Raw genomic sequence first — 25,029 nt, forward strand, 5'->3', positions numbered from 1 at the left:
TCCCTGGACAAGTAAGTGTCTATATATTAAAAGTCAGCAGCTACAGTATTTGTAGCTGCTGAATTTTGCTGAACAGCTTGAACACCACTTTAAGGGAGGGAGCTCAGGACAGTAATGGGGAGCACTGAGGACAGTAATTGGAGGGGCTGAGGACAGTAATGGGGGACTCAGGACAGTTACTGGGAGAGCTTAGAACAGTAATTGAGGGGACTGAAATCAGTAATTGGAGGGGCTGAGGACTGTAATGGGGGAACTGAGGACAGTCATGGGAGGGAATTAGGATAGTTAAGGGGGAGCACAGGACAGTAACAGGGAGGCTCAGGACAGTTAAGAGGGGGAGCTCAGGACAGTGGTGAGGGGCTCAGGACAGTAATGGGGGGGGGGGGATTTGGGACAGTAATGAGGGGAACTCAGGACAGTAATGGAGGGCTCAGGAAAGTAATAGGGGGTCTGAGTACAGTAATGGGGGGCTGATGGCAGCAGTGGATCGCCTCAGGGCAGTATTGGGGGGTTTAAGTACAATATGGAGGGGACTGAGGACAGTAACGAGAAGCTGAGGACATTAATGGGGTTGTTAAGGACAGTAATGGGAGGGGTTCAGAACACTAATGGAGAGACTGAGGACAGTAATGGGGGGGGGGGGCTGAGGACAGTAATTTGAGGTAAATCAGGGAAAGGCTGGATAAAATTAACACAAATAAATCACCAGGCCCGGATGGCGTACATCCGAGGGTACTCAAAGAACTTAGTAAAACTATATCTAGACCACTGTTCCTGATCTTTGCTGACAGTATTATGACAGGAAATGTACCAGGGGATTGGAGGAAAGCTAACGTGATACCGATATTCAAAAAAGGGCAGAGGCATGTCCCAGGAAATTATAGGCCTGTCAGTCTGACATCGATAGTATGTAAACTTCTGGAGGGGATGATAAGGGACTATATATCGTAGAGTTTGCTAAAGACAACAAACACATCAGCAGTAATCAGCACGGGTTTATAAATGGGCGGTCTTGTCAAACCAACCTCTTAACATTCTACTAGGAGGTGAGCTGTGAGCTAGATAGGGGGAGAGCAGTGAGTGGTGTACCTGGATTTCAGATCCCCACAAGCACTTAATTTATAAAATAAGTTCTGCAGGCATCGACCACAAGGTTTGCTATTGGATACAGAAATGGCTAAAAGGGTGTGTCCAAAGGGTTGTAATAAATAGCACATACTCAGACTGGTCTGGGGTGGTAAGTGGGGTCCCCAAAGGCTCAGTCCTGGGACCAACCTTGTTCAATTTATTCATAAACAGCATTGAGGACGGGATCATTAGTTCTCTATCAGTTTTTGCAGATGACACCAAATTGGGCAGGGCAATAACTGCACAACATGAGGCAGATATCCTACAGAATGACCTGAACAAAATAGCAGAGTGGGCAACGACATGGCAAAAGAGGTTTAATGTGGAGAAGTGTAAGGTTTTGCACTTGGGGACTAAAAACATAAAAGCACAATACACTTTAGGGGGGGAACCTTTGAATCAAAAATGGAGAAAGATCTGGGAGTCTTGGTAGAGGATAGACTAAGCAATAGCATGCTATGTCAAGCAGCAGCTTCCAAAGCTGGCAGAATATTAGCATGTATAAAGAAAGGGATGTATTCCAGAGATAAAACTATAATCCTACCACTTTATAAAACTCTGGTCCTACTGCATCTGGAGTATTCTGTCAAGTTCTGGTCGCCAGTCCTTGGAGGGATGTGTTGGAGCTGGAGAAAGTCCAGAGAAGGGCAACTAAACTAATTAGGGTATTGGAGGACCTTAATTATGAAGAGCGTCTACAATCGCTTAATTTATTCTCCCGGGAGAAGAGACGCCTGAGAGAGGACATGATAGCAATTTATAAATACCTCAATGGTGATCTCAGCATAGAAAAAAGCTATTCAGTTGCAAGGATTGCATGAGGACTCGAGGACATACAATGCGATTAGAGAAGCGTTTTAACCTTAGGCAATGCAGGGGGTTCTTTACTGTTAGGGCTACAAGATTGTGGAATTCTCTACCACAAGAGGTATTTTCTGCGGGAAGTATGGCTACTTTCAAAAGACTCTTGGCGTACATCTCAAAGATCAGAACATTAAGGGTTATGAGAGATGATGGCCACGCACGCCTACACAGGCTGAACTGGATGGACTATTGTCTTTATTCAACTACTATGTAACTATGTAACTGTGAGGGAGGGCAGTGAGGACAGTAATATTAGAGTGGGGCTCAGGACAGTAATAGTAATAGGAAGGGGGATATGAAGGGGAGTTACTGTGATATGAAGGGCAGACTGAGGATGCTGATGTAAGAACAAGATTGTCAAGATTGTTATATGAGACTCGATTCAGATCTCTGCATGCATGTCGCTAGTAGGAAAGCCAATTCATTTTAATGGGCTGCCCTACCCAAGAGAAACACAGGGAAAAATGTCCCAAACTTTTTTTTTTTAATCCCACTGCATCATTCTGCATGATGCTGCAGCACCATGTGGTTTGGTGTGTGTGAAAATGTGCCATAGGTGCCTATGTGTGGGGGTGCCATTACAAATTAATGGCACTCCCATGCATCTCATAAAGTTCAGTGTATTTCTCTGTGGGTCAGGAATGCATGCAATTTTGCACATAATGCCTAGCCACAGAGATGTAAACCTAGCCTAAAGCCTGCTACACATGGGCTAAATATCGTCCAGTACTGGCTGGTTCAAAAGAAACCAGCCGGCATTCAGCCCGCCTGTACCGCAGCCTGTCCGACAGAAGCCGGCCAAACGTCTGGTTGTTGTCAAACGGGAATGCTGGAAAACCAGCAGCCAATCGGCATCCGATCAGTGCTGGCAGCCAAGGGGTGTGTTCCGGTGGGGTGGCAATCCCTCTGTCAGAAGACAATAGCTCAGCAGGGAGATCGCTGTACTATCATTGCATACGCATTGTGTGTACACCGCATAAGAGGAGAGGGGGCTGTCATGTGAAGGATCTGACTCATAGCAAAAACATGCGATTTGGACCTCTAAAGGAAGAAATTTGTGCTGACTGGACCTTCATGAATTTTACTTCAACCCTTCTCTGCATTGTCCAAAAACAAATAATAGAACTATTTTGGCTTACATTTTACATTAAGCACACCTCTGCGTCAGTGCATAGATTTGCACACCAATACAGTTGTCATCCATACAACTGAGTGTTAAGAAAGTTCAGATCAAGGTTGAAAGAACTCTTTCTCCAGAGCAGAGGTTGTATTTTTAGATAAACTCCTCGGCTTAAGCAGGAGCTGTGTTTCAGTTAGAGCCGATCTGAAATCTAAATAGGCTGAACTCCAGAGCTTGGAGCTGGAACTAATATTCTGCAGCTGCTCCTCTCAATGCTCCTTTACATGACTGTCATACATGTAATTAGCATAGATCAGTATGCTTTTTGTTTTGTAGAAGCCAGTTAAGCCCCGTACACACGATCAGATTATTGAACGATCTGTCGTCCGTTTTTTGGGACGTGCTAGTCTGATGTGGAAAGTGAAGAGGTTATTTTCATACGAATTTTCCTCCCGTACGACAGAATTCTACTTCAGAAGTGATGTCATGTGTTGGATTGTGTTGTATGTGTTCTTTCGTCTCTGAGCATGCCTAGTCTTGCTCTTAAGATTTTTTTCCGTCAAAAGCCCCGTACACACGTACCGATCGTCGGCCGACAGATCGGCCGTCTTTTGTCCAGGGCTGTCGGTGTCTGTTGAAAAGTGCAAAAGACTGCACAAGAATTTTGTCTGCCGACTACAGCCGACTGCAGAAGTGATGTCATGTAATGGTTAACTTTCCCTGTGTTTTTCTTTTCTGAGCATGCCCAGTCTTGCAAATCTGCTGTCTGTCGGCCGAATTCTGTACTGACTGGCGAACAATCGGCCGCTCTGGTGTCGGCATACAAAAATTTTAATGCTTGCATGACAGATTCTTTTCGGCCGAATGTGCGCTGTCGGCTGTTGGAGGCATCATACTAACAAACCTACAATCGGCAGATCGGTCGTCGGCCGAAGCTTTTCGGCCGACGATCGGTACGTGTGTACGGGCCTTAAATCTGTACTAATGAGACGAAAATCGGACGTTGTATTACGGAGGACAAAAATTTTATAGCCTGCACATCAGGATTTTGTCAGCCGAAAAGTCGGATTTGGCTGTCGAAAGCACCATACTAACAATCCGAAAATCGGCAGATCGGTCGTCAGACGAATTTTCCCTACAGATTTTCTTATCGTGTGTACGGGCCTTAAGTGATTGTTACCCCATCATATTTATAACCTTACCATACAAAAACACAGATTTCACATAAAATCATCAAGGTGGATTTATTTGTTATTCACATGTTTAGTTGACCTCTGGAAGATTTTACCCCCTTCATTACCAGTCATGTAACGCTGTACCCAAACAAAATCTATATCATTTTCTTTCACATTAATAGAGCTTTTTCTTGGTGGTATTTGATCACCACTAGGTTTTTTATTTTTTAATATATAAATCAAAAAAGACTGAAAATTTTGAAAAAAAAAAAAATTTTTTTTTAAATTTCTGTTATAAAACATAATCTAATAAATAAAAATTGAATGTCTTCATAGACTTAGGCCAAAATGTATTATGCTAAATGTTTTTGGTAAAAAAACAAATCCCAATAAGTGATTATTAATTGGTTTGTGTGAAAGTTATAGCGTCTACAAAACATAGGATACAGTAAATACTGGGATTTGTATTTTTTATTTTTTATACTAGTAATGGTGGTGATGATGACTGACTTATACTGGGACTGTGATAGTGCAGCAGGCAATCTGACACTGACACATTGTGGAAACTAAAGCCCCGTACACACGATAAGAAATTTGGCCGGGAAATTTCGTGCGACGACCGATCTGCCGATTTTCGGCTTGTTAGTATGGTGCTTCCGACAACCGACTCCAACTTTTCGGCCGAAAAAATTCTGGTGTGCAGGCTATATAATTTTTGTCGTCCGTCAACACATGTCTGATTTTTGTATCATTAGTACAGATTTCGACGGGGAAAAATCTTATGAGCAAGACTGGGCATGCTCAGAGACGAAAGAAAACATAGAAAGCTATCCAACACATGACATCACTTCTAAAATAGAATTCTGTCGTATGGGAAAATTTGTGTGCAGTCTAGAGCACATTCCAACCAACAGACACCACTCTGGACAAAAGACGGACGACCGGTCGGCGGAAATTCGTTGCGTGTGTACGAGGCTTAAGGCTGGCCATACATGTTCAATTTTCTTGTACAAATTTCTGTTAGTTTTACCAAAAACCACATAATATGAGGTCAAAACTAAACAACACTTTCAATTGTATCCAATTAGGCAGGCCTTTGTACTACATAATTGAAGGTAAATTTAAAGAAAATTGTACAAAAGATTGTAAGAGAATTGTATAATATATGGCCAGCCTAACTGCCACTGACATCCCCAGTTACACTAATACAGTGATCTGTGCTAATATTATACACTGTCACTGAACTAATGACACTGGCTGGAAAGGGGGTTAACATCTAGGGGCAATCAAAGAGTTAACTGCGTGCGTAACAATGTTCACTGTGTGCATACCTCCCAACTATTTGAGAAGGGAACGAGGGACACCTATTAGCAAAAGTATGTAGGCATAGGACACACCCCCTGCCACTAGGGTTGCCACCTCATCCCTTTAAAACAGAACACATATTAATTACACAGGTTCTGTGGCTGATTAAGGTGGTAATTAAACTCACTTGGAGCCTTCTCTGCATTAAAATAGCCTCAGAACCTGTGTAATTAATTTGTGTTCTGTTTTAAAGGGATGAGGTGGCAACTCTACCTGCCACCCCCTTCAAAGGAGAATTATACAAAAAAATTAGGTAATCCTCAAGAGATTTTTTTTTTTTTTTTTACCACTATTATTCCTTTATATTGGCTTTTGAAGTTTACAAATCCAGCAATTTAGAAATTGGATGAAAGGTTTAACACTGGGAAATATACTTTTGGAAAGATAAATAGTGCATTTTATATACAACTATATATCGGACCAAATTAGCAGACAAATGAGGAGGAAAGAGGGACAGAGGGACATTGTTCAGAATCAGGGACAGTCCCTCGAAATCAAGGACAGTTGGGAGCAATGCTGTGTGTAGTATGTGCTTCTTTTACTAAGCGATGTGCCTGTTTTTACTCCACGCCCATGCGATTCCTGTGACTTGCAATGGCACCCCAAAAGCGGCGTGATTTTGCCACCATTTTCAGCTGACAAATCGGGACGCCTGATGCCCAAAAGAAGTTCTTGTACTTTTTTGGGGAGACAGGTGTCCTGCGATTCTGTTGGCATGATTTTAGTGCGATTTGTCGGGCGGCAATCGCGGCAAAATCATGCCGCGTTTGGGGTGCCATTGCAAGTCACAGGAATCGAATGGGCATCACGTGATTTGCAATGATTTGAGATCGTGGGCAGAATCACAGCGATTCTGCCCACGATCCGATACACCAGTATGTGAACGGAGCCTTATATAGGCTTCCTGCATGCAGCCCAGCACTAGTACAAAAAGATAAACCAGGGCTGACAGGCTGCCAAGAGCTAAAATTTCAATAACTGTGTTGTAAACTTTGAAAATAAATTTCTCCACAATGCTTGCAGATACAGAGATGATTGAGGACTTGTTTTAAAGTGATTTTACTGTTTGTCTTGAAGTTGTAAATCCTTTAATGAGCATTTTCTGGGCACAGGTTTACTATAAGCAAGGATAAAGATATACTGTGAGAAGGGTACCTTAATGGGAACCTTTTAACCTGGCCCATTCAGGAAAAGTGAAAGAGTCTGTTTAAACACATCCAGCCACACTCAACTCAGCCGGATTTGATCGGGACTCCAACCAGCCGGCGGACGTGCCGGCTGGTTGCTCAGGTCTCCCGGTGGGATGGCAGAGAAGGGGGGGGCATCCCCTCCTGCTTCCTGAGATAATGGCCACACCTGAAAGACAACTGCTGGCTCTAAAAAATGGTACCGGAGTGATGACTCTAGCATGCCTCTAGCATCACCCCAGTACAACCACTTCTCTGAGCCAACGTATGGCTACATCGATTCAGTGGTTAACTTAACTTTGAGTTAAAATCAGTTAAGAACAATTAAAACAAAAGGTGTACGAAGCCTTACGGTTAATTTTCTTCTGAAAGCAGCCGCAGTAGAAAATACAGTCACTTTACCTCTCAAAAAACCAATTCAACAGTTTTGGCTCCAATATTGCTATCCTAAAAGGTTCCTTCTAACTTGACAAAACCATACAGGTCCACTTTAAAATGAGTTACAACCTATTTTGTTTCCTGTTTCTTTATGGCTACATAGGATGAACGCTAATGCAACATGTTCTTTTGGGATATGTTTATGTACAGTGGGTATAGAAAAAAATCACCCCCCCCCCCCTTTAAAATAATCACATTTTATTGCTTTGCATATTTAAATAAAGACAGACACAGTTTTTGTTTTATCTAGCTGTATTTACTCTGTGAAACTTATAACATCCAAGTGAAAGATGTAACACAAACATGTCAGAAAAAAAAACCCATCAAAAATTGAATCACTGAGTTGGAAAAAGGATCACCCCCTTATTTTGCTGAAAAACCTTTTGCTTTAATTACAGCCTTTAGTCTGTTGGGATATGTCTCTACTAACTTTGCACATCTAAATTTTTCAATATTTGCCTACTCTACTTTGCAGAACTGCTCAAGTTCAGTTAAATTTGATGGTGACCATTTTTGGACTGCAACCTTCCAAGTCATTCCACAGATTTTCAATGGGGTTTAAAGTGGTTCTAAAGTCAGACGGTTTTTTATCTTAACTGATTCTATGCATGAAGATAAAACACCCTCTGTGTGCAGTCCCCCCCCCCCCCAATATTTACCTGAGCTCCATCCCAATCCAGCGATGTGGCAGGAGAGTCTCGGCTGGCTGGGACTCTCTTTCCACATTGGCTGAGACAACAGCGGGGCACCAGTGGTTCCCGCTGCTGTCAATCAAAATCAGTGAGCCAATGAGGAGAGAGGGGTGGGGCCAAGCTGTGGCTCTGTGTTTAAATGGACACACAGAGCAGCGGCTCGGCTCAGGTGCCCCCATAGCAAGCTGCTTCTTGGCAGTGGGATGTAGCCAGGAGGGCCGGCAAGAGACCCGAAAAGAGGAGGATCTGGGCTGCTCTGTGCAAAACCACTGCACAGAGAAAGTACTGTAGGTATAATATGTTTATTAAAAAAAAAAAAAAGATTTTTATATCACTTGAAATCTGGGCTCTGACTAGGTAATGTAAGTACAATACCCTTTTTGTCCTTCAACCAGTGTGTGGTAATTTTTGCTCTGTCCTTTGGTTCATTGTCATGTTGGGAGGTAAACCTTCTTTCCATTTTCTCACTTTCTGGCAGAGGGCAGCCGATTTTCCTCAAGAATTTGATGGTATTTTGCTCCAACCTATTTTCTTCTATCCTGACAAGTGCTCCAGTCCCTGCTGCTGAGAAACAACCCCATAACATGATATTACCACCTCATGCTTTACTGTAGGAATGGTGTTGTTTGGATGGTGAACTGTATTCGATTTTTGCCAGACAGATCGTTTGGTGTTAAGGTCAAATAATTAAATTTTTGTATTATCTGACCATGTTATGTGCACCTTGAAGACTCTGAAGCCATATGGAAAATGTGTTATGGTCAGATGAGAATAAATTTGAATTATTTGGCCTCAACAAACACCAAACGATATGTCTGGCGGAAATCCAATACAGCTCACCATCCAAAAAACGCCATTCCTACATTAAAGCATGGAGGTGGTAATATCCTAATATAGGGGTGTTTCTTTGCAGAAGGAACTGGAGCACTTGTCTGGATAGAAGGAAAAATGCATGGGGCAAAATACCATTAAATTCTGGAAGAAAATCTGCTGCCCCCTGCCAGGAAGTTGTCATGTTAGAAGGTTTACCTTCCAACATGACAAGGACCAAAAGCATACAGCAAAAATGACCACACAGTGCTTGATGGAGAAAAAGGTAAATGTCCTTGCATGGTTTAGTTAGAGTTTAGGCTTAAACCCCATTGGAAATCTGTGTAATGACTTGAAGACTGCAGTCCTAAAACGGTCACTATCAAATTTAACTCAATTTAAGCAGTTCTGCAAAGAAGAGTGGGAATATTGCAAAGTCTAGAAAGACATTTAAAAAAAAATGTAAGTAAAATCAATATTAATAGTAATTAAAAAAAAAATGTAAAGTGCCCCCATTTCCCCTGTGCTCACGTACAAATGTGAAATAGTACATAGGTCCCGCATGCATATGTAAACCATGATTGCATCACTCAAGCAAGGTATCACTGCAAACAACAGAGCGAGAGTAATCATTCTAGCACCAAACTCCCTGTTTAGCTCTAAACTGGTAATCTGTAAAGGCTTTTAAAGCATTGCCTATGGATAATTTAGTTTACCATAGTTTCTAACCATTCTATTCAATTTTAAAGCGTGACATGTTAGATATCTTTTCACTCAGGGTAACATTATCCTTTATACTTTACAAAAATATGGTAAATTGGGTATTACATTGTGTTTGTGTACACTAAAATGCATTAAAGTTCATTTTTCCCTGAAAATTTTGATTTTAAAAATGGCTGCACAAATATCTTGCAACATAAAAAAAATTGCAATAACTACCACTTTATTCTCCAGGGTCTTTGCTTTCAAACACTATATCATTTTTGGGGGTTCTAAGTCATTTTTTAGCAAAAATAAATGCTGATATTAACATGTATGTGAAAAATGTCAAACCTGCCAAGTACATATATCATGTACATATAACATTTTTGGGTAGTCTGTTTCTGCCGATGAGGTCCACCCCCTCTATTTATCATTGTGACCACTGACTCCAGAGTTGTCACCAGAATAAGCGGTAAGGGGACATCTTCAATGGGATCACCGTTTCTGATGACAACTCTCAATGAGAGATTTGTTTCCATCACTTTGGAGAACTTTCCTCTCACTTCAAGTTGCATCTCCGGAACAGAAGGTGAAGGGAAATCTCCGCAACAGGACTCAGACAGCAAAAAATTAACGTGACAGGGAGTTTAACCCTGTGCCATTCTTCCCAAAACCAAAAAAGAAAAAAAATGCCACTTTAAGGGTTGCCACTCCTTCCAACAATGTGCCATTATCTTTCAAAATCCTTTGTATTCTGTATTGGAATCAGAGTTAATTGTTGGCATTCCTTTAAGTGCATAGTGTTTGACCTTTTTTTAATTTGATGGCATATAAATGTCAGTGCATGAACATGTGACTTTTATTCAGGTCATCCTCGCTACCACCTCTGGACTGGCCACTGCCCAACCAGTTTGAAGGTATGGAATTGAGAATAGAAGTACAACCAAGAACCCATCACCGAGCCCATTATGAAACAGAAGGGAGCAGAGGGGCAGTGAAAGCTTCACCAGGGGGACATCCTGTTGTCAAAGTAAGAGTTACATAATACAAGCGATTTAGTCTTTCTTTTACTATTGTAAGAATATATCATTTATAAAGATGTCTTTTGATTGCATACATTGCCTGGAATATGTTTGTACATACTGTACATATTATGCAAAGCTATGTGAACTTTAAAAGTCTGTGATTTTGAAAGTATGCATTTACTATATGTTGTGTAATAGTGCTGTGTCATGCTTGATGGCACATGAAATATTGAAACCATTTCCTCCAGCCTTCCTCATCTGGAGTCAACACTGTAGAATAGGCACCAACGCATAAGGCGGACAAGGAAGGCACAATGCATCAAAATAAAATAAATGTAAAAAAATGTCAATTTCAAATTCAGAACTGTGTTGGACCTATTTAATTAACAAAGCAAAGCGCGATAATATAGTGCAAAGAGCATTCGTCCAAACAATCCTTTACATATCCACTCTCTCCAAGCCTCCTTATATGATTGGTGGTGGAGTGTGTCACAACAATTCTGTCCTTATTTACAGTTGGAGCACGCTCTTGAAGAATTTTGGCTTCACATTTACTGTGACACTAAGATCTTTTTAACTATTTTTGCATTTCACCTTTATGGTGTTGCGACTCTGTTTATCACATTTATTCATTGTTTTGTTTATTAATGTGACCTGTTTTAGGCTATGTTCACATCTTGGCGTTGCTATTACAGGTGTTTTTATGGGCATTTTTGCAGGCGTTTTACAGGCGTTTTTACAGGCGTTTTTTGTGCAGCCGTTTTTAGATTGAATAGAGACCAATGGAAAACGCCTGTAATCTGCCCAAAAAGAAGCTCATGTACTTTTTTGAGCGTTGGGCGTTTTGCTCACGCCGTCAAAACGCTCAGATGTGAACAGGGGCCATTGAAATGAATAGGATTTGTCTTGTTGGGCGTTTTGAGAGCTGATCCTAGAGCAGAAAAACGCCCCCAAAACGCCTACATGTGAACGGAGTCTTAGGTTTATAATTGATTGTATATGTGAGTTATGTATTAGCGCTGCACATTTTGTTTACATTATTCACTGTTTGCACTGGTTCAGGTGTTGTGCTGGCTGCTGGTCTTTGGACATTAGCACGGTAATCACCTTACACATTAATCCTATACACATCAAGTAATCAAGAAGATGCAAAAAATGGCAATAAAAGGAATACAATACATACTGTTTAAGGCCTAAATAGAAAAAAAATCACAATGATTTACTGTAATAAAGTTTTAAAATGCCCCTGTCAGGCTCTAAAAAAAATCCAGCTGAAAGTTCCCTGCAATAGAAGAAGTAGTATACATACCCTTTCACATGCCTCCTATCTGTTCCAGCACTGCTGCCTCTACCGGCCTGTTCTAGAAGTGCCTGCTGCCTGTGCCTCCTACCATGCACTGTGGTTTCACCCCACAGGATGCAGCAATGATGTTAGGATAGAAAAATAAAGCCACATGAACCTGGGTCTCATGTTTGTAAAGCTGGCCATACATGGATTGAAATTAAGCCAGTTCAGCAGGGACCAGCCACATTTTCGATCCATGTATGGGAAGGCTGATTGTACCCAAATTGATCAATTAACTGGCTTGGGTACAACCGGCCTATCAGATTTTTTACCTGTGTAGCAGTACTCCCATGGGAGCTGCTGTGTGCGGGTTCCCCTGGGTTACCATTAGCAACAGCAGAACATTCTGACATATTTCCAAGTGTTTTTACCTCAGATAAGGACCAGTCCAGTTTCTTTGGTTTGTATGTTTTATTAGGAACTTGGATAGGAGAAGAGATGAGTGGGATAATCCAACTGAACTATGCACAATAGGCTGGGACGATCTGGAAAATTGCTGATTAACGCTGGTTAAATGCTTATTAACGCTGGTTAACGCTGGTTAACACTATGTTGAGCTAGTCATGGCTAGGCCACTGATTTACTTTGCCCTTGGCTGTAAAAGAGTCCTTAAAGGTTCCTGAGGTAGCTAATCTTTAAGCTTTAATCTTTAATCTTTAGACTGTATTGCTGAGGCTTCGGGGGCCCTTCCTGGCACCCCCTTTACCCCCTAATATTCAGGGCTTGACAACTTGGCACCTCCTTTACTGTATCACTCTTGGTTAGCTGGCTCCTTGATCCCCTTGACCCTGCTGGAGTGGTCCCCTCTCTTAGGTAGACCCCCTGGGCAGATGCTTAAGTACTCATGACACTGTTTTTCCCAGAAGTAGTCTGCCCAGCAGCTCCACTTGGTCAGCACACTGGATCCTTCTGCGGCACAGCTCAACCCCTGGTCCCTAGGCCAACTGCCTTGGACACATTCCTCACATCAGCAGGAGTAGAGACAGCCGTCCACCTCCTCTTGGGACTTTGCTCCTACCAAAAGACACCCTGTCACATGCCCCCCTCCGAATTTATTCCCATTCCCAGGATGCATTGCCGCAATGCCCACCCACTACTGGGATGGTCATCAACCCTGGTGTGCTATTGGCTAGGTTTCCTCCACTGTCCAACAAGGCCCCTCATTTGGATACAGTGGGGAGACTCCCCAGACTCAACATGTCACACCTGGAAGCATGTGACATGCTAACTAACAGATCAGACCCTCCTCATAAGCAGACAGGGCCACTCTATGCTTTACCTAGCACCTACCTAGGAGTGTGCTAGATCTGCGATTACTGCCAGCAGCTAAAGCCACTAACAGTAATCATTGTGTTCTGCCGGCTAGGAAGGCTCTCCGCACCCTCTTTTCCGCCAGCAGAACACAATAGCGCTGACTTTGTTGATGGGGGAATCAAGTGATTTTCTTTTCTTCCACCCGTGGGCTGCTTAAAGAGGAGCTCCAGGCTCCTTCAGAAAAAATTAAAAGTCAGCAGCTACAAATACTGTAGCTGATGACTTTTAATATAAGGACACTTACCTGTCCAGGAATTCAGTGGTGTCTTTACCCAAGCTGATTTTTCATTTGGCTCTCGGGTGCTGCCGTCACCATCTCGGGTAAGGGAAACCGGCAGTAAAGCCTTGCCAGTTCCCTACTTCCAGAGGACCTCGCTGCAGCAATGTTAGCCGAGAGTGTGAACGGGTACCTGGTTTTGAAAGGTGCCAAATGTGGAAGTAGAGGGGGGAGTAGGCAAATAAGTGGATCTTCCCCTTTTGGGTGGAGCTTCGCTTTAGGTCCCCACTGGATAACAGTTGTATGTTTGCAGATCCACTTCTTACCTGGTACCTGAGCATGAAATGAAGAAGGCATGAGAACCACTTGTGTGTATGCATTTTAGCTTGAGCTGCTGGGTTCTGTAAATATATCCTTTCCCCTTTTTTCCATTTTCTTTATCCTTGGGACTAGAGAATAAATTATTATTTTGTGAATGTGTTTTTTTTTTTTTGTCAGCCAGATATCAATATACAATTTGAAGTTTGTGTGATGTTTTCTTCAGGTGGAACTTTAGGATCTTTTCACATGTTTTTCTGGGTCTCCTTTGTTGTAAGAATCCTGCTATTCTGTTCCAGTAGCTGTGAATAGTTTGCAGCATGGTAAAACCATAGAAGTAAACTCACGTCACATATCCAGAAGGCCCAGTTAGTGCTGTGGTTAAGGGACAGGCTGTAGCTCTGTACAGCTCATTGGGTGACTAGATGTTTCCCAGCTGTTTTCCTGTCTTCTCAGCTTTCCCACGCTGGCTGTCTTCCTTAGGCTAAAGGATCTTTTACTGATGTTCTGTGTCTTTCTGTATCTGTACATTTCCCAGGGGCTGATTTACTAAAGGAGTCAATTCATCCTAGTCTGCATTTACTTCAAATCTCCAATCAGGTTAAAGAAACTTTTAAAATGCAAAACATTTACCTGAAACTGATTGGCAGTTTGAAAAGAAACCAGAACCTGACAAATATCACTCTTTTTGTAAATCAGCAGTCTATTTATGGAATCTGCTGACATCAAAATATCTCTTGATAAGGCAAAGATACACAAGTTGACATCAGTGCCCAAATATTAAAGTGTAATGCAAAAGTTGCTATTATACTTAATAATTACTTACAGTGTCCAGGCATGGAGAAGTGTTGAGCCCTCTGGACAGATCTTATCAGATTCTTTGCAGCCTTGTGCAAACCTGCTATTGAATTAGGGATGCACCGAAATGAAAATTTTGGGCCGGAACCTGAAAATGCAGGATGCCCTTGGCCGAAAACCGAAACCGAAAATGACTTTTTCCCCCAAATAATTTTAAAATAGATAGAAGAGGGGCATACACCAAAAACAGGCAGCGATGTACACCTGTCGCTGCCACCCTGTCACAGTATATGTACTGTGATGGGTTGGCAAGTGGTTAATTTAATTACCAATGGTATTTCTATTATGCAGCATGAGGGGGTTAATGTATTACCACTGCTGGTCACTCATCTATTAGTGACCGACAGTGGCAGTTAATTAACCCCTTTGTGCTGCATTAGTGCAACCAATATCAGTGTTAATTAACACTGGTTGCACTAATGCAGCACAAAGGGGTTAATTAACTGCCACTGGTCGGTCACTAATGCATCAGTGACCAGCAGTGACAATACATTAACCCCCTCATGCTGCATAATACTAATAACAATGGCTAAGCTGCCTCAGCTAACCCCCCCCCACTGCCTCAGCGTCCCCCTCGGCAGTACACCCTCCCCCCCTCTGCCTCAGCGTCCCTCCCCATCCCAACGATTCAATCTCCTTACTGTAGTGTCACTCTGCTGAGTGCTCCTCTGGTGCCCTTCATTCAAAAGTCCCACCTCTGGCCGGCCGCCCGCCTCCCGGTGATGTCACTACTACTACGATCTGTGTATGAATGAAGTGACACACCAGGCGGGAGGGCGGGCGAGCGGCCACTAATACGGTAGCTGTAACTATGTGAGCTTCACTTCCCTGTCAGCGGGGGACGATGAGCATGAATGACCTGACCTGACCTGACACCGGGCGGGAGGGCGGGGGAGCGGCCGCTAATAGCTATAACTATGTGAGCCTTCACTTCCCTGTCAGAGGAGATACCCCATGACAGAGAAGTGAAGGCTCACATAGTAATAGCTATTAGCGGCTGCTCCCCCCGCCCTCCCGCCCGGTGTCAGGTCAGGTCAGTTCAGTTCATTCATGCTCATCATCCCCCGCTGACAGGGAAGTGAAGCGCTCACATAGTTACAGCTACCGTATTAGCGGCCGCTCACCCGCCCCCGGCCGGTATGTCTCTTCATTCATGAACAGATCATAGTAGTAGGGACATCATGGAGAGGCGGGCGGCCGGCCAGAGGCGGGACTTTTTAAACCTGCTAATTTTGGCATTTTTAACCCATTATCGGCCGAAATGGGATAGGCCTATTTTCGGCCGATAATTTCAGTGGCCGAAATTTCGGTGCATCCCTATATTGAATTAAATAAAAGCCAAGCCAATGAATGTAAGGCCTCATGCACACTGGCCATTTTTACTGCTGCTGTTTTTGGCATCAGACGTTTCATTTTTTTCTGAAGCCAATAAACTCCCCAGCATGGTATCCTATGTATCCATGCACACATGCTGTTTTTCAGCAGTTTTTGGCAGGGGTGTTTTCTGGCTGGAAAAAAAGAAAACAGAACTAATGGGTTTTAGGAGGTGTTTTTCAGCTGTAAAAAGCTCTAACTCTGAAAAAAAGCTTAAAAACACAAAAAAACGCTTAAAACCGCAGCTATTTGGCTTTTATGAGCCATAAGCTTTTATGGGAGTATAGTTTTGCTAAAAAAAAAAAAAGCTAAAAAACGCCAAAAAAAGCTGAAAAACGCTACTGCAAAAACGCTGAAAGACTCATTCTACAGCTACAGCTTTCTACAGCTAACATTATTGGCTTTTTTAAAACCCCCAGTGTGCATGAGGCCTAAAAGTAGTCTGTACTGAGAGAATTATGTAGGCCACCATTACTAAACTACTTTGGAAAATGCTTGCTTCTTGACTCTATCCGGCTTCTTAATTTCTGACCCAGTAGCAAGAAAAATTAGGGCTGGTTCACCCAACGAGTTCTGCGTTTCAGATGCGTTTCTGTATGCTAGAGCTGCATGATTCTGGAAAAAACGAGAATCACAATAGAATAAAGATCACGATTCTCTCACAATCCTGAAGAACTTTATTTTAAAGATGTACAACCCCTGAACATTAGATCATCAAATAAAATGGCTATAAAATAAGCCTGAATACTCGTTGCTTCAATCAAATGAAAATAAATGAAATGAAAAATAATGTAATGTGAAATTAAAAAAATTACCATTACATTTAACAAACTTTCGCCTGTCAAACCCCTCTGAAAAGCAATATGTGTGTGTGTTGTTTTTCAGAGGAGTGGCAGTGTTACATATATTTACATACAGTAGTTAGTCAGGTTGAAAAAGACCTCCCGACTCAACCAATAAAAAACAATTAAGAAAACCCAACCATACAATCCCATATACACAATCCTATACCCGCAGTTGATCCAGAGAAAGGTGAAAAACCCCAGCAAAGCATGATCTAATTTGCTACAGCAGGGGAAAAAATTCCTTCCTGATCCCCCGAGAGGCAATCTGATATTACCTGGATCAACTTTACCTATAAATATTAGTACCCACTTATATTATGTACACCCAGGAAAAAATCCAGACCTTTTTTAAAGCAATCTTGTGAGCTAGCCAGAACCACCTCTGGAAGGAGTCTATTCCACATTTTCACAGCTCTTACAGTGAAGAAACCTTTCCGTATTTGGAGACTAAATCTGTTTTCCTCCAGATGTAAAGAGTGCCCCCTTGTCCTCTGTATTGACCTTAAAGTGAACAACTCAACACCAAGTTCACTATATGGGCCCCTTATGTATTTATACATGTTGATCATATCCCCCTTAATCTCCTCTTTTCAAGAGAGAATAAATTCAGTTCCTCGAACATTTAAAGTACCTTCATTTAGTGACAAAGTGAAGCAGCGGCCTTGCCGCATTCTACAGTAAACTGTCCCACAGACTGTGATTAGTTAATAGTTGGAGTATCCCACTCATCCCTTCTCCTATCCAAGTTCGCAATAAAACCACAAAAAACAACATTCCCTTGTTTGATTACTGACTGAGCCAAGAACTTTTAATGCTGTTATCTGCTGTCCGTTGCTAAGGGTAACCCAGGAGGATCCAGAAAGTGTAATTCTCAGCAGTCCTCTAGGGGGCAGTGCTACACGTGTTACTTTTAATCCTGACCCTACCTGCAGAAATGCAGGGAAAGAAGTCCCTGACCATTTTTTTAAAATTGTGCGGCACCAAAAGCACCCCATATTTGGCAATGTGCGGGCTACCATTGAGAATTAATGGCACCCGTAAACATCAGAGCATTAGTCTTTGTGTCAGGAACGAACGCGACATACAATAACGTGAACCAAGCCTTGGACAGGGGTGCCTCATGACTGAAAACACTTTTCAAGGGTTCCCCCGACTAGAAAAAGGTTGAGAAACACTGCTCTAGCACATGTCCCCGGGAGTCAGCGCTGAGCTCTGAAGGGACAGCATGAGTATGCCATCCCTTCAGAGCTCATGCGCGGGTGATGTCACCGGCTTCATGCAGTGTGAATATCTCCTAAACGGTGCAAGTTTAGGAGATATTCACTGTACCTACAAGTAAGCCTTATTATAGACTTATCTCTAGGCACAAAAAAAAAAAAAAAAGGACTTTACTACCACTTTAAGAATAGACATTCAGCTACTCGCTTGACATCAGTTTGGCAGACAGTAAATCACAAAATTGGAAATTTGTGAACTTTTAGTCATTTTTTTTTTCACACACCCCTTCCACATTGCATAGCCAGCCAAATGAGCCCACATTTTCCAATTTGACATCTTCTGACAGCTAAGGTTGAATATTTTGATTAACACATTTTTGGAAGGTTACATAAACAGTCAATCAGAATGAGTGAGTTCAAATGCACATGAAAATTATTAGCGGAGCAGTGACTATATTGTGAAATGTCTCAAGGAGGGTCGATATCCACACCAAAGCACTGTTCGTGAGGATACACACAAACTGTATATAGGAGTACAGTAAACAACAATTAAAGTGTAACTAAAGACAAAATGTTTTTTTTTTTAGTTTTAGATAGAGCAGAGGTGGATTAGAACAACTGTCAGTTTTTATTGCGGTCTGTGGCACCCGTTAAGGAGTTTCCCTCTCTCTATATATATCCAGTTTACCATTATTAAAAATGAACGTAAAAGAAAAATCCCAAATTTTGGGTTGTCCCCAGAAAAGTAATAGAGGGTAAATCTTCCAGTCTGGACACTAGCTCTGCTGAGCTGAGGGTCCCAAGGAATTCCCTTAAAGTGGATGTGAACCTGATTCATGAAATTTGACCCCCGACACATCTATCTGTAGTGTTTACCTATCTCTCTTCAAAGCCCTAAGTCCCATGGCTTTCCCCTGCTCTGTTCTTCTGTTATCAGCATGATAACTTCTAACAAGTTCTCCATCAACTGAGATAAAACCAGGCTGAGTTTTGTGTCGGGATGGGTGCTATAAATAGATTAGAAGAGAGCTGGTCTATTCACAGAACATCATGTTTCTGCCTATGTGGAGAGGGGGTGTGTGCCTTTTCTCCAATCAGCTGTCTCACAGTGTATGGCCAAACTTCCCTCCCACAGGTGAATCAGGAAGAGAAAATTCTAACATACCCTCCCTTCTAGATTGTAAGCTCTAACGAGCAGGGCCCTCTAGTTCCTCCTGTTTTTAATTGTATTGTAACTGTATTGTCTTCCCTCATATTGTAAAGCATTGCGCAAACTGTTGGCGCTATATAAATCCTGTATAATAATAATAACAGGACGTGCACTTTCTAAACAGTATAGAAAACTGAAGACAGCACATATACAAGTTAAACTTATGGGGGCTGTTCACTTCACTGGGCATATGTGAGGGTTTACATCCACTTTCATTTTCAGGGATTTCCTCTAACTTCCTGTTTGGCTATGGGACAGGAAGTGAAGGTAAATCTCTGCAATGGTACACAGATGGCAGAGAAAAGCCTGACAGGGGTTATAACCCTCCCTTGCTATATCTCCAAAATGAAAATTAAAGTTTTGCCCATAGTTCAAATTTAAATTAATAAGGGTAGTAACTTGCAAGGAAATGGTGAGGATATTGTCCCTAGTGCAGCCCAAATTGCATATATTCAGTGCAAAATCAATCTTCTAACAGATAGAAAGTTTGCTTAGAAGTATTATCACTTTGTTTGTCTGGAGTCCTGCTTTAATTAGGTTCTATTGCACTAACATTATGCAACGCTGAAAACAAATCCTGGGAATGTTTCTTCACATCTGCCTCCATCTCAGTGGAATTTGCCATCCAATTTTCCTGCCACAGACAGCAAAACACGCACTTCATGGCCAGTTTGGTGAGAAGCCCAATAACCTACCGGCATGTTTTGGATTGTTGGAGGAAACCAAAGTACCCAGAGGAAACCCACATGAACACATGGAACGTATACAAAGTCCACACAGACAGCAGCCTGGTTGGAATCAATCATAAAGCTCCAGTTCTACAAGACATCAATGCTAACCACTGGGAAAGATTAGCTGATGGGATCGTTTCTACCACTTTTTTATGAGATGACCAAATTCTTGCATTTTTTTTTAGTCTACATATGAACTCTTGCGGGAAAACAGGGTTGTATTTCCACTTTGCACAGCAGTTATGAAATTCAGCATAGATTACCATTTGTGCCTCTAAAATGCTATATGAAAGGGGATTTGAATATGAAAGGTACTTGAAAATGCTATAGTTATTAAAGTGTCACTAAACCCACATCATAAAAAAATATCAATAAATGGTGTATTACATGCTGTACATACTCACTACACCACTATGAGATTCATTTTCTGTATTCTGCAAAGAAACTGGTTGATCCTGCTGTTTTCTGCTTCCACCTTCTGTCCATGTCCCCAATTCAGCTAGGGATTTTGTAGCTGTGGTTGCAACTCTGCACATGCTCAGTTTTCAGTGAGTTTCTATGCTGAGCATTTCCTCCCTATCACATCTAAGCAACCCATGTGACTATAGAATAACACATGTGGGCATATATACAGTGGTAAATGACAGCCCACTCCTTCCCTCCTTCTACATGCCAACTAAACAGCTAAACACAATAGGAGCAGGATATTAAATGTAGATAAATGGAAGCTTCACCCCCCTCTTATTCTAAGACACAGGCTGGAGGGGTGTGACACAGTTTGTGACTGATAGAAATCTACCCACACCATTTTAGGGCCAGAAATAAAAAAGTATTTTATTTCAAATCTATATTTGTATGACAATTTTAAAACAGTTTATGGTTATTATTTATTTTTACTCTGTATTCCAAAGGCGTTTTTCTTTTTTTTGAACATGTGATCAGCAGCAGAGGACTTGAAGCTTCTACTGCTTATGCTTCCCTGCAGACAGGCTGGGAAAGAGCTGGTTCATGTGACAGCTGTATAGCGATTAGGAAAAAAGTTTTTTTTTTTTTTTTAATTAAAATAATTACAGTGCAAACATTCATATACAGAAATAGATGGGATAATTAAATGAAAAAGTGTGTGTTTAGTATCACTTTAAGGTTGCATACACATGGAAGTTTATATTGTCCTATTTGGTCCTCTTCAGCTTGTAGGATACAATGAGAAGCCACTGACCCTCCAGATGTTTATTGGAACAGCGGATGAGCGTAACCTGAGACCTCACGCCTTTTACCAAGTTCATCGTATAACAGGAAAGATGGTGGCTACACCCAGCTATGAAGCTCTCGTAGCAAGCACTAAAGTTCTGGAGATGTCTCTTCTGCCTGAAAACAACATGTGTGCCAAGTAAGATGCATGGCAACATACAGTACAGTAGAAACACTGGATTTCTAAAAACACACCTATTTTTGGAATAACCATAATGAAGGTTCTTTGATCTGTGGGGAAGGGAAGCCCTCACTACTGGAAGCAAGCCAAGGTGATGGGTGGTCCTACCGAAAATGGAACCCATACCCCTGTGTTCATTTAAGTAATTATGCAACCATAATGTATTGCATAATGAATATGTGATAATGGCTGTGCAGAGGGGGTTTTCAACTTAAATTCAGTAAGGGGTAGGGGCATTTCAGTAAGGGCTATTCTGAAGCTGCACTAGCCACCAGGTATTTCACTGTTTGAAATCAAAATGTAATGGGGAAGCATAAAATTAATCAACAAAATACTGTAACTTTAAACTCCCGGGGGCATCACCCCCTATAAATGACACAAAAAGTAAGGTAAATAAGTGGGACTTTAAATATGGTATGCTGCTAGGAGTGAGATTGCACCTTTTTGGATACAATTAAAATCAAGTAAGTTTTATAGTTACATTAAAAAAATTGAGAAAGCATAACAATGGTAGAGATAAGATAAACAGTCTACGCATTTCATGTGGTGTATGACCGGTCCTCTTAGATAGATATTTACCATCTGAGAGGACTGATCACATACCCCATTTCGATGGGAATGCCGACTTTTTTTGTTTTGGTGTTGGTCCTTGGAGTTCCCCTATGCTGCTAGGAGTGAGATTGCACATTTTTGGATACAATTAAAATCAAGCAAGTTTTATAGTTACATTAAAAAAATTGAGAAAGCATAACAATGTTAGAGATAAGATAAACAGTCTACGCATTTTGTGTGGTGTATGACCGGTCCTCTTAGATAGATATTTACCATCTGAGAGGACTGATCACATACCCCATTTCGATGGGAAAGCTGACTTTTTTTGTTTTGGTGTTGGTCCTTGGAATTCCCCTTGATTGTTTGTTAATACTTTTATCTGAGCACTTTTGTCTAGGTACCTCCCATGGAATGGTGGGCGCTCTCTGTCTGTCCCCTTGGTGGGGAGTTATTTTCATAAAAATGGAAGAGATGATTTTGATGAAATAGAAAGCCCCGCAAAACTTGTAGACTGTTTATATTATCTCTACCATTGTTATGCCTTCTCTTTTGTTTTTAATTTCACTACTATATATGCCTAGAGGCAATTTTATACTTGACTTTTGTATTAAAACACAACTGCTTGATTTTAAGTCCACCCTAACACTAAAATCCCTGCATCTATAGACCTCCGCAATCTAACACTAACCTATCTAGCCCTATAAAGTCGAAATCAGTATACATACCTTTTTTGAAGCCGATCCAATCTCCAGCGGCAGAAACTCTGGAGAGGACACAGCTGTGAAATTAATGGGAAGTGACGTCACCAATAGACTTACTATGGGGCCTCCGTTGTCAGATGTGTCCTCTGAACCCGTCTCCACAGCGAAGCCGTGGCTGACAGCTCAGCATGGTATTGAGTCAGATCGGCTTCAAAAAAGGTATGTATACTGATTTCTTCTTTACAGGGCTAGATAGGTTAGTGTTAGATTGTGGATATCTGTAGATGCAGGGATGTTAGTGTTAGGGTGGACTTATACTTTAAACATATCCCATATTTGTTTTCTCACTTCCGGTGGCATAAACTGTATAAAGTCCCACTTACTTACCTTACTTTTTGTGTATTTTACTGTTTGGCTTGTCTTCCCAACTTTATTGATACATTTTACCTTTCCAGAGCTTAAAGAAAAATTCCAGGTATAGACATTTTATACATAGTTACACTGGTAACCAGTGTGGACCAATGTAACTACACATATATCATACCTGCCCGATGTCCCTGGAAGCTAAAATCACTGAAGTTGTTACCGCTTCTCCAAAGATCTCAGCCTCTCGGCACAGTACCATTCAGAGAATGCTTTGCATTTTCTGAACAAATGCAGAGCCTCCTTTGATTGGGTGAGGTGAAGTGGACATCACCACCCCAACTCGTACAATCAGAGAAGACTTTGCATCCATTCAGAAAATGCAAAGCATTCCCTCAATGGCTCTGTGCCGAGCAGCTGAACACCCGTGTTCACGATATGCAGCAGGGTAGCTGCTTGGCGGGGGACTCAGAAGCAAGAAGAGATCACTGTAGTGGCCGTGTCTATTTCAGCGCTGAGAGTGCTTATCAGATGTCAAGACCTTTTTCGGTCATGCCCCTTTGACAGAAGCCAGCCAAACGTCTGGCTTCTGTACAACCGGCAGCCGTACACATGCGTCAAATGTCTGCCAGTTTCTCTTGAACCGCGGCCGATGCTGCTCGATATTTGACCTGTGAGTAAGGTCCTTTAGACAGACTCTTCATCTATCATAATTAGGTGCTCACTGCTTATCTGTAACTGATACTGAGCTCCTCCTGATAAAGTGCATCTAAAGGCAAAACGTGGTAAGGGGTTAGAAAACCTGTTACGTGTTTATTTCTTAATGTGTCCCCTTTGAGGAGATTCACCCTCTCTTTGTCCTGGTAACTATTGTCACTGGGACTGAAAATTAAGGAAAATCCAAAATTTGAAGTTGCTACCAGAACAGAAAAAGAGGGGAAATCCTCCAAAAGGGACATTTCTTTCAGTGACAACTGCCTAAGTGGGGACTTCGTTGAGATTTATTCCTACTGTCTACAGGACAGGAAGTGATAGAAAATCTCTGGAATGGGACACAGATGGGGAAAAAAAATATGACAGGGTTTTAACACTTTTCTACTAAAAATTGGTTTTAAATGTACTTTAAACAATATGTTGCCTTGCTTGTATGTTGCAATACAAGTTTATGCTTCTACTAATAAAGCTGTGACCTTGTTCTTCTGACACAAAGATTATTCTAGTGTTGATATTTGTTGAGGAAGGCCAATACAGTCATTTTGAGGGCTACAAATCTGCGGATTCTTATGCCTATGCTTCTTAGCAGCCACCAGCATCCAATAAAAGCAATGAGTTGTTGCTGTGAGCATCAGAGACAAATCTTTTTTCAGTTACGTCTCTAAATATGTGTTTTGTAGTGATGCAGTAAATGTCTGATAAAAATGTTTATGTTCCAGTATAGACTGCGCTGGGATTCTAAAGCTTCGAAATTCAGATATTGAGCTCCGGAAGGGTGAGACAGACATTGGCCGAAAGAACACACGTGTGCGACTTGTGTTTCGGGTGCACATTCCGCAGGGAGGCGGGAAAGGTGTCTCTCTACAAGTGGCGTCTATACCTATAGAGTGCTGTAAGTAAAACTGAAGATATCCCCTTACAAGTCTATACTTGACGGTATTTTTAAAAGCCATACCCAAACCAGCTTTACAGTAGGTCCATGAATACAACCTGTATAACAAGGAAACATTTATTAGAATAGGGTTCAATAGCAATAATTTTAAGGAACTAACACAAATGATTACATATGTGCAGTGTACTTCACCTGTGTCCAGTTATCCCCATAGTAAAAGACTGACATCCAGGGGGAAGATGAAGAGTCCATAATGTTGGTCAGGTATTAAGAGAGGGAGAGCAGGGGAAGTCTAGAAGAAAGCAAAACAGGGTTGGAGGTTTTTGGAAAAAAAAAAAAAACAGGGTTGGAGGAAGGGCACTGAACTTCTGATGAGTCCATTTAGGGGAAAAGGTCATGCACGGATGGTGGCATTCCCACCCTTTTTTTGCACTTTTGAT

At 41.7% G+C, this 25,029-nt stretch overlaps 1 protein-coding gene across 1 annotated transcript in view; it reads left to right on the forward strand.

The window, feature by feature from the left end:
• NFATC4 (nuclear factor of activated T cells 4) overlaps positions 1-25,029 on the forward strand; it is a 117,314-nt gene that overhangs the window by 66,226 nt on the left and 26,059 nt on the right. The window contains exons 3-5 of the mRNA XM_082260518.1: positions 10,349-10,511; positions 21,126-21,325; positions 24,417-24,589. Coding sequence (XP_082116644.1) covers positions 10,349-10,511; positions 21,126-21,325; positions 24,417-24,589 — 536 coding nt within the window. The remainder of the gene's footprint in view (positions 1-10,348; positions 10,512-21,125; positions 21,326-24,416; positions 24,590-25,029) is intronic.

This window comes from Pelophylax lessonae (genome assembly GCF_965119305.1).
Source record: "Pelophylax lessonae genome assembly, chromosome: 1".
NCBI lineage: Eukaryota > Metazoa > Chordata > Amphibia > Anura > Ranidae > Pelophylax > Pelophylax lessonae.